The sequence below is a fragment of the Rhipicephalus sanguineus genome, chromosome 10 (genome assembly GCF_013339695.2).
Source record: "Rhipicephalus sanguineus isolate Rsan-2018 chromosome 10, BIME_Rsan_1.4, whole genome shotgun sequence".
Taxonomy (NCBI): domain Eukaryota; kingdom Metazoa; phylum Arthropoda; class Arachnida; order Ixodida; family Ixodidae; genus Rhipicephalus; species Rhipicephalus sanguineus.
In genome coordinates, this window is record NC_051185.1 from 59,938,222 (window position 1) to 59,953,131 (window position 14,910).

The window sequence follows — 14,910 nt, forward strand, 5'->3', positions numbered from 1 at the left end:
TGTGAAAGAGTGCAGTTATGCTTAGGATCGTTATTTGTGGTATTCGCAGTTTGCTTGACGCCTATGTTAAGAGCCGAATTAGAGAGAACTTGAGAAATGAGAACGGTGTTCGTTGGCCGTGGCTACGACGTAATGTTCTCGTTAAATACTGCCTCAGTAGTTCATGCACCGAAGGTTGCTTTGTTTTCGCTGCGGCAACTGCTTGGGACTGTTCTTCGCGAAAGGGCGCTGAGAAGTGCGTCGGAGACAATTTGTGCGAAGGCCAGACAAAATACGGTCAACTTTTTTCTCTTTTTCCAGGTCATGCCTTCCGGAGTCAAGTACTACTGCAGCTACTGCTGCGCTGCGTGGTGCAACAACAACGGCAGGACAGGGAGAGAGCGTGGTACTAAGCAGTGTTGTAGGCGTTAGTGAAAAAAAGTAAACCAATACGTTACTCGTTACACTATAAAAAAAGGAACGCGTTACCGCCTTAAGTTACCTGCAAAAAAATGTAACGCGTTACCGTTACCGTTACCGAAAAAAAGTAACGGCTAGTCACGAAAAAAAAAAATATCTGTGCATAAGCATTTCTTGTTCACTTTAACCTCTATAATTGCCTCAAAAATTGCGAGCGTTTATGTGGGGGTGTTCAAGATCAGCCTCGCTCGCTCAGGAGCTCAATAACCAGAAACTTCGCTGCAGTTGGAGATAGAAAGAAGCAAAATTTATTTTCTAAACAAAGTTGGTAAGTATTATCAACTTTGACTACACTAAAATGTCGCATATTTAGACATTTTTCAAAAACAGTTTCCGTCGTTCTACAAGTTCCAAACGATGTTACTTTACTCTCTGTTGCGCACACATTTCATACACAAAATGTCTTCTTTGTAGCGGTAATATTTTTGTTTTACAACGTCGTGAACTTTCGAGGACGACAGCTACTGAAATTGGCCCTTATTAAAAGTTGTTGTTGGGCTATTTGGTAACTCGTCATATTGTAAGAAAGAAAGTTAGCGCAATTTATAATTTCCACAAAGCACTCACGTGTGCGTGTGTGTGTGTGTGCTGTGTGTGTCTTGAGTGTGTGCGTGTGTGATTCTGTGAGTGCTTTGTGGAAATTATAAATTGCGCTAAGTTTCTTTCTTACAATATGAAATTGGTCCCTCGGTATTGAATATGTTCGATATTTTTTCTCTCGTAAATTATGCATTTATTAAGAAAAAAAATTACACCATCTCCCGCTAAAGGGGACCATGAGGCGATGCGAAGCCGGAGCACTTGCACGATCGCGTTCCGTTGGCGTTCGTTGGGCATGCTACCGACCTCGTGTCGTGGAACGCGAAGAGGGACGCTACGCGCGTCGTGTCTTCCATCTAGCCTGGCCGTCAATTCTCACAGGGCGAGCGGGGAACGGCGTCGACAGGCGGGCGAGAGGGGGGCAGCGTAGGAGAGGAGAGAGAAGGGGAGGGGACGCGCATGCGCTCATCGCGGCGTTGTGCAGGAGAGAATTTCGGCATGTCTAGCCCGCGTTTCAGAGGAAGAGTGGAAAGGGAAAGTGGAGAGGGGAAGGGGAGAGGGAAAGTGGAGAGGGAAAGTGGAGAGGGGAAGGGGAGAGGGTGAGTAGAGAGGAGAAAGGGGAGAGGGGAATTGTGAGGGGGAGTGGAGAGGAGGTATGTGGGGAGGGTATGCGCATGCGCAGTGAGGGTGGTCACGCCGCACACCACCACCACCACCACCGCCGGATTGAGCTCGACCTTAAGATACTTCGCATCTAATAAGTTCCTTTTCGGGCTACTGGGTGGTACGTACGAAAATATTCCATCAAATCTAAAATATCTATTTTTGGAATCGCCCGTTTGCAATAACCACAGTTAGGAGACTAAGCGGTTATGTCTGCCGTGTAGTAAGGTTTTCCTACCTGTAACCGCAGTTAGCTTAACCGTGGTTAAGGCTGTTCGTGTGACAGCGGTAGTAATGGGCTTTGGTTGAAACAGAGGGACGCCAACCAAGGCAGTGAGTAAATAAGATTTTTTTTTTGCGTTACAAGAAAAATGCGACGTTTCGCGCCCCATTCGCATTTTTTTTTTCAGGGTTTTCTTCCTGCCGTGGGATCACGCCTATTCTCCACGATAATGCAGACTCTCGATCGGCAGCGCACCTGTAGACCGGTTGACGTTACCGGCTCTCGCCTGGATTAAAGCTTGGATGGGCAAGAATTCCACAAAAAGCTGCTTAAGTCGACGACGCGGGAGTTGTCGAATTCGACGCGGTGGTCGTTCACCATGCTGTGCTCAAAGAGCGTACTCCTTTGTCACTCTAACTTGCGGACGTCTTTGTATGTTGTCGCAGCCTCTCGGGGAAGCTCTTTGTTTCCCCCACGTACAAAATTTCACGATCAGCACGTGGTATGTAGTAAAACCAGCTCTTCCGCTTTCTCTTCGGACGGCCTGTCCTTTGGGCACGAAAAGGTGCAGGTGCCAGCAATCCACCTGCTACATCCACTTCCACGAGAAACATGTCCGTACAGTCTCTCATGGCGAATTACGCGGCTTTCTTCAAGCTTTGTATGGCGATGGCCCAACTCTGCCCACAGGGAGTCGGCGCGTCTTTAGAAATTAGTCCCCACAATTTCCACCAATAAAAGCGATTCTGCCCGCGCTTTCTTGGTCAATGCCCGGCAGGCCGACAGCAGTTCGACGCTGCGACAAAAGAATTTGTCGGGGCGAGCTCTGGGAAAACGGCACCTACAGGATGAAAAAGTAAGGAGTAACGTGACACCACACGTTACCGAAAAATGTTAACGTAAGTACGTTACCCGTTGCACCTCCTAAATTGTAACGAGTACGTTACTAAGTTACCGAAAAAAGTAACGCGTTACCGGTAACGCGGTTACTTGTAACGCGTAACCGCCAACACTGGTACTAAGTGGTTCAGGATTCCGCGAGACGACAGGTAGCCCTTTGCACCTTTCCAAGATGTAATTTTGAAGTTGTGGTTGTCATTAGCTAACTATGAAAGTATGCCCGCATCTTTCGCACTATTTTGCCGTTCAGCTAGTTAGTGTTTGGATGGTCATACATATTCTTCATTCGCTTAAATCGAGTGGCCCCTTTTCACTCTGAAAACTCTGAAAACTTCGCACTCGAGGTGTCACGGAGCTGGGCAGCCTTCCTTGTTTCTCGGATGACTTCCCTCCACTTGAGGATATAAGTCTGCTTGGCTTCACTGAACCAGTCGCATGCTGTTGATGAAGCCGCATCTTACTACTTCGCAGGGTTTTTTATTAAGAAGTTTCTTGAAAAGTGCCCCAAGAATTGCTAATGTTTGGCATTTCTGAAGGATGATCAAAATGATTTCAGGCAGGAACACCAGTATTTTATGACGCTGAAAGCTTATCATGTACCTGGCAAGTTGTTTGGAAATTTGACTGTTCCGTCTGCCAGAGCATTTCAAATGTTCCAGAAGATGAAATCTGCCTTTCCTTCTATTGTTGAAAGTGTGGTTCATTGCCATGGCATCTGCTCTATCTTGTCTGACGAACTGTCATCCATAAATTTCCACCTTTGTTCACTGGATTGCCGTTATAGGTTCCTGAAGATGTACAGTCGAATACGCTTGTGTAGGCATGTCACATTTGTTAATCGAAACTTGGATAAAGTTCGGTTTCAGTGCCCAGTTTCTGGCTTGCAGACTTGTTAACCACATCTTGTGCAAAGTTCGGTTTCACTCCTCATTTTCTGGCTTGCAGATTTGTTAACCACAACTTGGGCAAAGGTCTGTTTCAGTCCCCAGTTTCTGGCTTGCATCTTCACAAGTTTAAGTCTTAAACCAAAGGATGTGGGTTTTATGTGATATAAAGGTGAGGCTTACAAAACCTCCTAGTGTGATGTTTGTGCAAGATGCATTGAAATTGTATGTTGCTTTGTGAAAAATGTGAAACTAATCTTTAAAAAAAAAGGAGGGGGGGGGGGCGGAATGATTTGTTTTGCACTGTGCGCGATAGCTACTTGTATACCTATCAGAAAGGTTGGGCTTCGAAAGATTATTGCAGTCCTCTGTGATGCTAATGCTGTCTTCTGCACTTTTATTGTATTCTGGGAATTTTGTAAATATCGCCTATTTATTCCTACTGTGCAATTTCTCAACATGTGGCAGCTGTCTAGCATTGTGCAGTGCACCCATCTTTTGTACGTGCTTACTAAGAATGTGACTTGAAATAAAATGTTTTGTCTCTTATGCATGCTACTTATGCATGCAAGTAATGCATTAAAAAAAAAAATATATATATATATATATATATATATATATATATATATATATATATATATATATATATATATATATATATATATATATATATATATATACAGGGTGTCCCAGCTATCTTTAGCCAAGGCTTAAAAAATACAATATTAGAGGCAGGCGAGTGAAATGACTTGCAAATTGCTGACAGCCACCTTGCGCACTACAGACAATTTTTGTTTTGTAATTAACTAATTTGTTAATTAGGACGATTTAACTAATTTGTTAAATATTGACTTTAGGCAAGAAATGCTGCTTGCAAAGTTCGAGAGCGTCTTCAGAAACCCCAATCGCATCATTTGCGATAAAGAAAGTCTCACGTATACCATTTTTTCGAAGCTGCAAAGAAAGCCCGCGAAATACAAAAAGAACCACGTGACTAGCGCGCTCGCGCGCCCCGAGGATGCTGCCCTCAGCCGTGGTTTGAGCGAACGAAATCAGCTGCGGCCGCGACTCGGCGTCTCCGTTGCAGCGGTAGGCCGATAAGTTAAAGGTGGTTTCTTGGCCCGCGCTCGCTACAACTTGCACCGTCACGCGCGCAGCTGGCTGGCAACGGGCCAAGAAACCACCGCCCACTTATAGGCCTACCGCTGCAACGGAGCCGGCGAGTCCCGGCCGCAGGTGATTTCGTTCGCTCAAACCTCGACTGAGGGCAGCATTCTCGCGGCGCGCGAGCGCGCTAGTCACGTGGTTCTTTTTGTATTTCGCGGGCTTTCTTTGCAGCTTGGAAAAAATGGTATACGTGAGACTTGCTTTATCGCAAATGATGCGATTGGGGTTTCTGAAGACGCTCTCGAACTTTGCAAGCAGCATTTCTTGCCTAAAGTCAATATTTAGCAAATTAGTTAAATCGTCCTAATTAACAAATTAGTTAATTACAAAACAAAAATTATCTATAGCGCGCAAGGTGGCTGTCAGCAATTTGCAACTGATTTCACTCGCCTGCCTCTAATATTGTATTTTTTAACCCTTGGCTAAAGATAGCTGGGACACCCGGTATATATATATATATATATATATATATATATATATATATATATATATATATATATATATATATATATATATATATATATATATATATGACCCCCGAGACAGTCACACGAACAGAAGTGGTCTCGGGGGCCGTGTAATTTTACCTATAGCTAAATAATGACCTCTGAAATCGGCATTTTAAATTTTTTTTTGCGATTTCTCATCTCTGAGGCGGCTGTTAGGATTCCCCACTTCCGTTTGGTGCTCTGCGAACCCAAATCAGCCGCAGGGGCCTACGGGAGTGTCCTCTCTTAACCTTTTTTATATGACTCTATGCCTGAGATGCGTAAAAGGAGGCAACGACGTGAAGTTTGTCACGGGTGGCGGCGGGCAGGCGAACGGCATGAGGAGACTTTTTTTTTTCAGTGATTGGTGCCCGTAAAATTAAGCCGCGATTACAAAACATGTTCAAAGAGGTCGCCATCTGCTGCAATACAACTCTGGCATCTCTTTATCAGATTTTCCGTGACGTTCTTGAACATGGTTTCGGCAATGTATTTGCAAACTTGTCTTATTTTTTCTTTTAGATTACCTGATGTTGTGGTTGGTGCCTGGTATACCTGACTCTTGGTATCAGGGGGGTTTACGTCTGGACACCTTGCTGGCCAAGCAATGGGCCTGTGCCGCCCTGTCCACTGCTGCGGGAAAACTTAATCCAGCCAATTGCAGGCTTTGCTGCTTCTGTGCGCAGGAGCTCCAACATGCTGAAACCAGATGTCTTTAATCCTAGCCAGTAGAACTTCGCACAGAAAATTTTGAAGTGGTCCATCCAAGATAGCGTTGACATATCGCTCGTCTGTAAGTGTGCTGTCAAAGAAGATAGATCCGATTATAGTACCACCGTAAATGCCACACCACACATTGAAAGACCACTGATATTGGTGACGCGCCTGCCAAACCCAGTGAGGGTTCTTGTCACTCCAATAGTGAGCGTTGTGGATATTCACTAGAGTATTGCGCGAGAAGTTAGCTTCGTTGGTCCAAGGTACCTTGTTAACGAAGCCTGGGTCTTCTTCTGTCTTGATTAGGATCCAGTTTGCAAAGTCTGTGCGATTCTGGAAGTCGCGAGGCTCCAATGCTTGGTGCAGCTGCGCGTGGTAGGGATGAAGTTGTCTCTTGTTTAGTATTCTCCGCACTGAAGATTTCGAGACACCAGCTTCAGCACCCACACTACCGACACTTCTGCAAAAAACTTGGACAGGATATCCCTCTCCACTTCCTCTCCCAAAACTGAAGATCTGTGCCGTTTCGTGGTAAATGTCCCATTCTCTTTCAGCATTTCATATGTACGCACAATGGTCATTGAGCTTGGCCGCGTACTATCGCGCTCAGTATGAGCTACATCACGCGAGCGCGTGGGCGAGCGCTCTGCATGGTTGTACAGTGGCACCGATCATGGCATATTTTCGAGTTTCGAGCATATTTTCGGCAACAATGCAACGTTGCCGTCCAGAACGCGAAGGGTGGTGTCTGAGGAGCACCTGAAAAAAGACAACTCGTCAGGAATGGTTCGCACGACGCAGACGCTTTGTGGGGTCTCTTTTTGTTCGAACTGCGAAATTGCAGCAGCCGTCGAAGCCTTTCATCGTTCTGTCGCGTTTCGCCCTATCTGCGGAATCAGAATCAAACTGCTGCTTTTTTTCCTCGCAGTCGTGACCGCTTTATCACCGCGGTAGCGCTCGGCTAGCAGCGTGCATTTGCACCGTCATTCAACGAAAGACGGACGCCCAAACATCGGCCACTTTCAAAGCGCCCTGTCGCTTCCCCGTGGCAGCCGCAGGCGACCTCGTTCACCGGTTGCACGCTTGAGAGCTGAGGGGCGATCGGAGATCTGTTCGTTCCGCTTGTTCGTTCTCCTGGGGGAGAACAAGCGCGCTGATTGGCTGAAGCCGGACAACTCACGCCATTCTAAGGGGCGTGGCCATTTCTTTTTTTTCCTTGATGTTTTCTTTTTTGGTGACGTCATGCCGCGTCATAACGAGCATGTCGTCTGCTAAAAGTGAACGGAGAGCGAGCCCGTTCGCTCGCGTTCTCTCGAGCGAACAATGGCGTCGCACGGCATGTATTTCGACGGTTGCGGCTGCCGCAACAGCTGATTTTGAGAAAATGGCGCTTGCAACGGTGCTTCCTTGCTACGTTGGCGTTTCTCGAAGCAGATGCAGAATGGTAGGAGGTGCGAAATGCGTTTGAAGAGATGAGCGAGTGTGAATTCCGGCGTCGCTTTCGTTTCTCGAAACGTACTGTACCTTGGTTGTGCGACGATCTCGGCCCCGTCATCGGGTGCCAACGAACTAGTGGGATTTAAACAGAGCGGAAGGCGTTGTGCGCGCTGAGATTTTTGCGATCGGATGATTCCAGTGAGCTGTCGGTTGCGAGGAATTCAGCGGCCTGTCGCAGTCGTCCGTCAGGAACATGCCATTACTGTCGTTCGCGGGCAAAAACGGTGGGTGGCCTTTTCCGGAGACCACAGACGCGAAGAGCGAACAAAGGCGGCGTTCGCGCGGCTCGGGCAGATTCCCGTTGTGGTCGGGTGCGTGGATGGTACGCTCATCGCAATCCCGAAGCCCCATGGCCTGAGCTCCGCGGACACGACGCATTACATGTCGGGGAAGGGACTCTACGCATTCAACACCACGATCGTGAGTATTATTCATGCATTGTATGCGTAGCGAATTGTTTCATTTATATCGCTTAAACTTTCCGCTTTACTGAGGCTGTTGCAACTGAGTATAAGTGGGAGCGGTATTTTCGATCTATCCAGAACGGGAATTGGATCGTTTCAGGGCACTTCGCTTAGGATAAGCGATGAAATCATGTGACGCGGAGTACACTTTGGTTCAGCGGCCTGCACAGTGCATAATATTACCGTTGCTCGTTCGCCATGTGTACCCGAAGCTTGATTCTCGATTTGTATTTGTTGAGATTAGCGCTCCCAGAATGTGCCGTAGTATGTCCTTATTGTTCATTGTCGTGATGGACGTTACATGGATCAATACATGGATGGATGAATAAACTTTATTTCGGTCCCTCGGAACGCGCCCTAGCATGTACATTAAATACGCATTGTTTCATAACCCTTTTTTCAGTCGAAGTTTTTCGTGTTGTAGATATTTTGTGATACATTGCCTTAAAGATACAGCAGTAATTAGGTTAAAAGGCTTTGGTGGCTGAAAGATGGGTTGTTCCAAGCAGTAAACATGCAGACTACCCTTTGACACTGCATTGTCCTCGTGTTAGAACTTGTGGTACAAGTCCTACCCTGTCGATGATTTGTCCATAGCTATGTTTCAACAGTCAGTAACAGTGAAGACAGATGTAGTTACATTAACATAATATCCAACATTGTACCCAAGGTCATTTATGGGTACAATTTTGACTGAATTGAATTCTGCAGACATGTGATGCCGACCTCTGGATGTCAGTCCATGTTTCCTGGGGTCATGTCATGACTAGTGGGTATGGCGGGGGAGCCCTCTCCGTCAGCACCTGGAAGCAAAACTTCGGCTTGCTTGGTAAGTGCTGTCAATGCTTGCCACATTCAAGACGTTATCACTACAGCTGTCATGCCGACCTCGTGCAGGAGACTCCAGCTATACATTAGAAACGTGGTTCCTGACACCAGTGCCCGGACGACCAGCTCGTGGCACCCCTGATAACCACTACAACAAGGCCCACACCGCCATGCGCAATGTTGTGGAGTGGTGCATCGCTGTAAGCTTGTGCACAGCTGCTCAAGCATCATTGCTGCTTGTGCAGCTCTGCACGACATTGCGTTGGCGGCACATGAGCCTGTTCTCGAAGGAAACGATGACGACACCGACGATGCTGACTGCTGCCAGCAGCAGCTGAGCTACCACCACCACCACAACGGGAGCCAGCAGCAGCGCAAGCGTGTAGTGAACCTGTTTCGAGAACTACAGGGCCTGCATGCTTGAGCACCTGCGCAGAGTATACGCCGCCGCCTGCAACGACCTCGGCAGCATTGCGTGGTGCGTGTTTGTCTTTGTTCATTGTGTTTGTCACTGTGTTTTTTTTACTACACTTCAAATGTTTGCTACACATATCAACGAAACAGCGTTCTCCTATCAATGAATAACCCCCTTGAATAGGTTGGCAAAAAATGTGAAGCTCACCCTGACTCACTCGTGAAATATATTTTGCTCTTGGGGCTCACTCAAACTCAGACTCACCAAAATTTTCCTCAAGCGGATTCACTCGGACTCAGGCTCACTAAAATGTTTTCACCCGGACTCGAACTCACCAATGTATTACTCACTTGGACTCACAGCTCGATCTGAATCTGAGTGAATCGACTCATGAGTGATTTTGCCGACCTATGCCCCCTTGTCACACAACGCCATGCTGATGAAATGCTTCGACCAGGTTGTAAAATACGGCGCTTCACACTAAGTACAAGTGAGAGCTCAACTGTGAATGGCACATGGTGCCATTCACAGCCAAAGTGGTAACCGGAAAAGGCTGTTTGAATCAGGACAGCAAGATGCGGTAGCTTTAGTGCAACAAGAATCGTGCTTGTAAATGAAGTGAACAACAAGGGTGGTGTCAGAATTGAAATTTTATTACAAGTATCACGAGCAATGCACATAAAAAGCAAAATAAATAAATATCCTTTAAATTTAATGCCAAGGAAAAGAATATAAAAGTAGCTTCCTTTTATAATATACAAATGGAGTTATTACAAAGTGCCTGCTGCTCCTCTGCAACAACACACGCGTCTCGCAGCACGAAAGTCATTGTATTACATGAAAACAAGGCACAGTCGAACCGGTATTAATTGAACTCGCTAAAAAATGCAAGTTGTTGGTTGCTGATATGTCTTCCTCTATTATTGATTTCTGTTTGTACCCAATCCTGTTATCTAAACACTTCTAAGCAACAGAACACGTATTCGTCAACTATTTTTTGGTCTTGCAATATTTCAAAATTGTTGTGCAACCTAGACCTTTCACAAACGCTTTTCTTTTTTTCTAGGATGTGTAAAAATCGATAGAAAACGTACAGTGTGCCACAATATTCTACACGTATACACTATAAACATAAGGATACACTACAGTGCACTATGTGCATATACTACAAAATTGCTCAATGCATGGCTTTGTATAATGAGATTTTAAAAAATGACATGGCAAAACATGATTTATAAATGAAACCACACTGTGCTATGCACATGTACTACAAAACTGCTGAATGCATCACCTCGCACGATGAAATTAAACAGAAATGACATCGCAGGACACGATTTACCATTGATCTACACTTTACTATGTACAATGAAACAGCACATCAGTGCTTCTGATATGCAGAAAAAGAAAATAACTGAAAGAAAATTGCAGGGCACCATTGAAGCAAACCAGCGTATCATAGCTTGTGATGTGAACAAAAATAAATCTACATATATGTACAACTAGTCTTTACAAATCACTGTGCAGGTGCCTTCCGCTGCAATGAGGGCCCGGGCGAGGGTACCAACGCCTTGCAATTTGTGGACCGCGTCACCAAGAAGTTGAACCTGGCGCAGCTTTCCAATGATGCCTGGCCCTGCCGCCTGGTGTTTGCGGCTAGTAACTCCAGCGCCTCGGCCTGCCGGTTGCCCCCATCTCGCAGCTGCGGCATGAGCTGGAAACCAAGAAATGTGTTGCCATTATCATCTATAAATTTCCTGCTACCGACTCTTCGCTGGAAGCTTCTGTTCGTGAAGAGTTTCAGTGTGTGCAACAATTTCCTCTTTGTTGAAAATCCACTGACCCAACGGCATCCATGAATGGTGCTTGGTTCACCGCACAACCAACGCACTTCGTTTGGACAGACCAAAGCGGTGCCGGAATTCATTTTCGCTCATCTCATCAAACGCATCTCACGCCTCTAACCATCTCTGCATGAGAAGCAACCAAACAGCCCTTTTCAAGGCTACACAATCGTTTGCCCGGCTTTACGGGATGACTGACACAATCTCCTTCCGAAACCCTAGCTGCTGCAGTATGCAAAAAATACAGCAAGCAGGTGTAACACAGGTGCAAACATGTGCATTTGTGTATGATGGCTATGTGAAAAAGTTATATAACGAGCTTGCTTTTTGAACAGTATATTTAGCAATAGCACATTTTCAGTTTCACTTTTGAAGCAATTGACAAAATAGGGAAACATTTCAAGATGTTGAACATTTTTGCAATGCTACCTTTTTGCTACATCTGCAAGGCAGGACACCTGTTTATTCCATCTGACAGTTATGCATACAACTAGCTCCTGCAACCGTTTGCCAAATTTTTTTTGTGCAGCCTTTTGTCTTTATGCCCACAGATGTCATCTCTTCACAAACATATGCCTGCACGCATGAGCATCACCTGTGAGCATGTAACACCAGCTACAGTTAATCAAAAACATCAGCGAAACTTACGAGTTGGGGCACGGGAAAGATCCTGGGCCACATCCTCTTCAGCCACACCAGTAGCAGCTGGAGCAGGGCTCACCTGTTATAGTAAGAAGTTTCTTGATTGACACACTGAGTGCAATAAGAAGTATGGAGTGGAAGTGGACAATAGCAATGTTTTTTAGAATGTTTCAACAGCGGCATGCTATGACACACAGACTTCGGAGAGAGGGGTGGAGGGAGGCAAGCCTACTGGCTACGCACCTCACTCGACTCGAGGGTCTGAGAAATGGGTTGGAACACGTAGGGTGCTCTAGTGACCTTCGAAATATAGTTCGCGGCTGTTCTTTCGTCATCACCGCAAATGTGGCTGTTTCGCATTCTGTTCTGGGCGGCGCAACGTGTTAGCACCTCAGCTAACGCGGCGGCCGGGTGATCCACTCGATATTGTTTGAAAAAGTAAAACTAACAGCGCGTAATGGCTCGAAGCAAACGAGCCCACTTGTTCGCAGCATACAAGTAACAATGATATTCTAAGCCAGTGCTTACCGATTCAGACCACCCGAACTATGGGCCTCGCACACTCGTCCCTGTCAAGCACGACGCGGCCGCGGTAGTCCGAAATCTGGCCGCCTCGGGTGCTGCTGTAAAGCACAAGCGGGACGTGTAAGATGACCGACCACAATACAATTGTGCTCGCACTCACCTCTGCTGCCCTCGGAGTTTGGCAAGACCCTGCTGCGAATAGTAGCGCTCCTTCCTCCATCGGGCCTGCCACTGGGCCCTGGTGTTACGCGCAGGGACTTCGTTCAAAAGCGCTGCTAGCTCCTGCCACATGTCGTCCCGGTCCTCCCTCGTGAACGACGGCTCCAGCGGGCACGACAGCCTCGCGATCTGTGGGTGCTCTTTCACAAAAGCCAGCAGAAGCTCCTTTTGACGATCCGACACCCGAGAACCAACGCAGACGTTGCGATCGGACGACATTTTGAAACTACGTCAGCCGCTACTTTTCTCTTTTTTTTTCGCGTGCGCGACACCATCTAGCGACGACGTCAAAAAAAAACTAACATTATTAAATATCATCACTCAAAGCTGTTGCTGTTTGAAAGAGTGTTTGAGCTTGAGAAGCAAAAACAATAATTTTCTGTAAAGTAATTATATTTATTAAAAGGCGAGAAACGCTTCACGGTCCCTGTGCCGACGTCACAGGATGCGCGTCTACTTCCGGAAAGCTGTCCGCTTGACGATTGGCTGTTCTCTTCCTCTCGGCGGTTCTAGGCGGGAGAGCTGCGCCTCCTCTCACTTCTGTGACGTAGGCACCGCAGAACGAACGCGGAACGAACAGATCTCCGATCGCCCCTCAGGACTATAGACTCTGTTCCAGAAGTTCCGTGCAGCAGAGCCAAGGCTACACGACCCTCGAGCGCAGGTTGTTGCGAAGCGAGATGTAGTGCCCCATATACGTAGCCCGTTGTTTGTCCTCATGACTTTTGCAAGCGGTCTCGTCGGAGTATTTTTACTTGAAGGCTTCTCTGCGTGTTGTAGCTGTGATTTGTATGACGATTTTGTCGCATTTTCTGTATAAAACAATTTTTGTGGCTCCATGATACTGAAGAAAGAGTTCTTGCTTGTACGTGTTATAACATGCAAATGACGAAAGAAATAACGCTGTTGTGGCTCGTATGTGTTATGTTTTTACTTATAAAGTACGAAGGAATGGTACGACACTGTCTAAACTTTTATGAGTAGTCCGCACAGCCCGAGCGTCCACAGCGCCGCGGAGGACCCAGTCTTGGGTTGTGATTAGTCCGCGGTGACAGATTTGGTCACTCCTTAGTCAAAATGGCGGCGCCTGGTTCACCTGTGCGATATCGTGCAAGTATCTCGAAGACGCGCGCTTTTACGGTGCCGAGGAGAATATTTAACCGCTTTCACAATTACAGCTCATCTCACTGCGCAATTGCACAGTGTCCCGAGACGCTCTTGCCGCTTTCGCTGCAGCGCTCGCCGCTAGCAGACAACAGGGCGCGGAAGGATACACTTAGATGTGCTCGCCCTCCTGATTGGTTGAGAAGGCCTGTAGCTTCCACAGTGCTGCACGGAACTTCTGGAACAGAGTTTTTTTTTATAGAAGTGCGCTCGCGGTCCGTCACGTGGCCTCTTTTCAAATCTCGCGGGCTTTCTTTACAACGCGGAAAAAATAACACCGTGAGACGTATCGTACAGGAAATAATTCCGTTCGTGGTTTCTAAAAGTGCTCTACAGCTCAGTGTCCATATTTTGGGTTTTCAGCCAATAATTAAAAAGTTAATTAATTAAAAATAATGAACTAATTAGTTTAGTGGGAAATAAAAAATAGCCTGAGTATCTACAGGCTAGTGCGGGTAGTATACGTTTTGGACCAGTTTGCCCCTGAAGTGCCCTTCATTTTCAAAGTCTTGGCTCAAGTTATGTGGGACAACCAGTATTAGTATCGGAGTTAGGATCACAAATTTGAACGCCAGTAATAACAAAAACTGAAATCTGTTAGAAGCGCGCCGACATGCGACTTAACCCTAACGCCATCTTTTTAATGCAAAAGAAAAACAGCCGCGCAAAGTTCGATTCTCGCAACTCAACAATTCCTTATTTTTTTCGTGAGCAAGCACGGCCAGATATGACATTACATTGTTAGCCTAGCCAGTGCATGCAAATGATAAAGCTTTTGCCAACAAAACCCACCGCAAGTCGAAACAAGCAAAGTCGGATGGTTTTCTTATCTTTGCATCTCGTCTTACGTTAATCAGATAAGATGTAGGGATAAGATTAACATCAGAGTTAAGATTACGAACTTCAACGCCAGTAATGACCAAACTAAAACTTTCAATCCACGACAAATTGCCATAAAAAGATGCTATGACAAGCAGGTGAAACTTAAAACAAGACAAAGAAAACTCAGGGTGATATGCGAACTAACACTAACGCAACTTTTTTTTTTTTGGAATGTAGAAAAACGGATGTACGAAATAAAGCGATGCTTCCACAAATACTTCGCTACCGGTGGCACACAAAACGGCCGTTCAGTCCAAAAGCACGCGCCGACGTTTTACAAGGTAGTTTTTAAAGACTATATTAAAGACGATAGTCTTTCTTGGGGAACTTAAACGCAGAAATTTTGGTCTGCCTTCCTGTTTGTCGGCACGTCCCTCGATTCAGCCACTCGG

General features: G+C 46.2%; 1 protein-coding gene across 1 annotated transcript; it reads left to right on the top strand.

Moving 5' to 3' along the window:
• The first annotated feature begins 7,887 nt into the window (after nt 1–7,887).
• Nucleotides 7,888–9,202, top strand: LOC125760204 (putative nuclease HARBI1). The gene is made up of 3 exons (XM_049419975.1): nt 7,888–7,958; nt 8,714–8,831; nt 8,900–9,202. Exons 1-3 carry the CDS (start codon nt 7,920–7,922, stop codon nt 9,166–9,168), a joined length of 426 nt encoding a protein of 141 aa, XP_049275932.1. The 5' UTR covers nt 7,888–7,919; the 3' UTR covers nt 9,169–9,202.
• Nucleotides 9,203–14,910: the final 5,708 nt, after the last annotated feature.

Excerpts from the sequence above, each read along its gene's own strand:
- LOC125760204 (XM_049419975.1), top strand. The coding sequence starts at position 7,920 with ATGTCGGGGAAGGGACTCTACGCATTCAACACCACGATC. Across the intron at positions 7,959-8,713 it reads ACGCATTCAACACCACGATC|ACATGTGATGCCGACCTCTG; the intron begins GTGAGTATTATT and ends TGAATTCTGCAG. Across the intron at positions 8,832-8,899 it reads GCAAAACTTCGGCTTGCTTG|GAGACTCCAGCTATACATTA; the intron begins GTAAGTGCTGTC and ends GACCTCGTGCAG.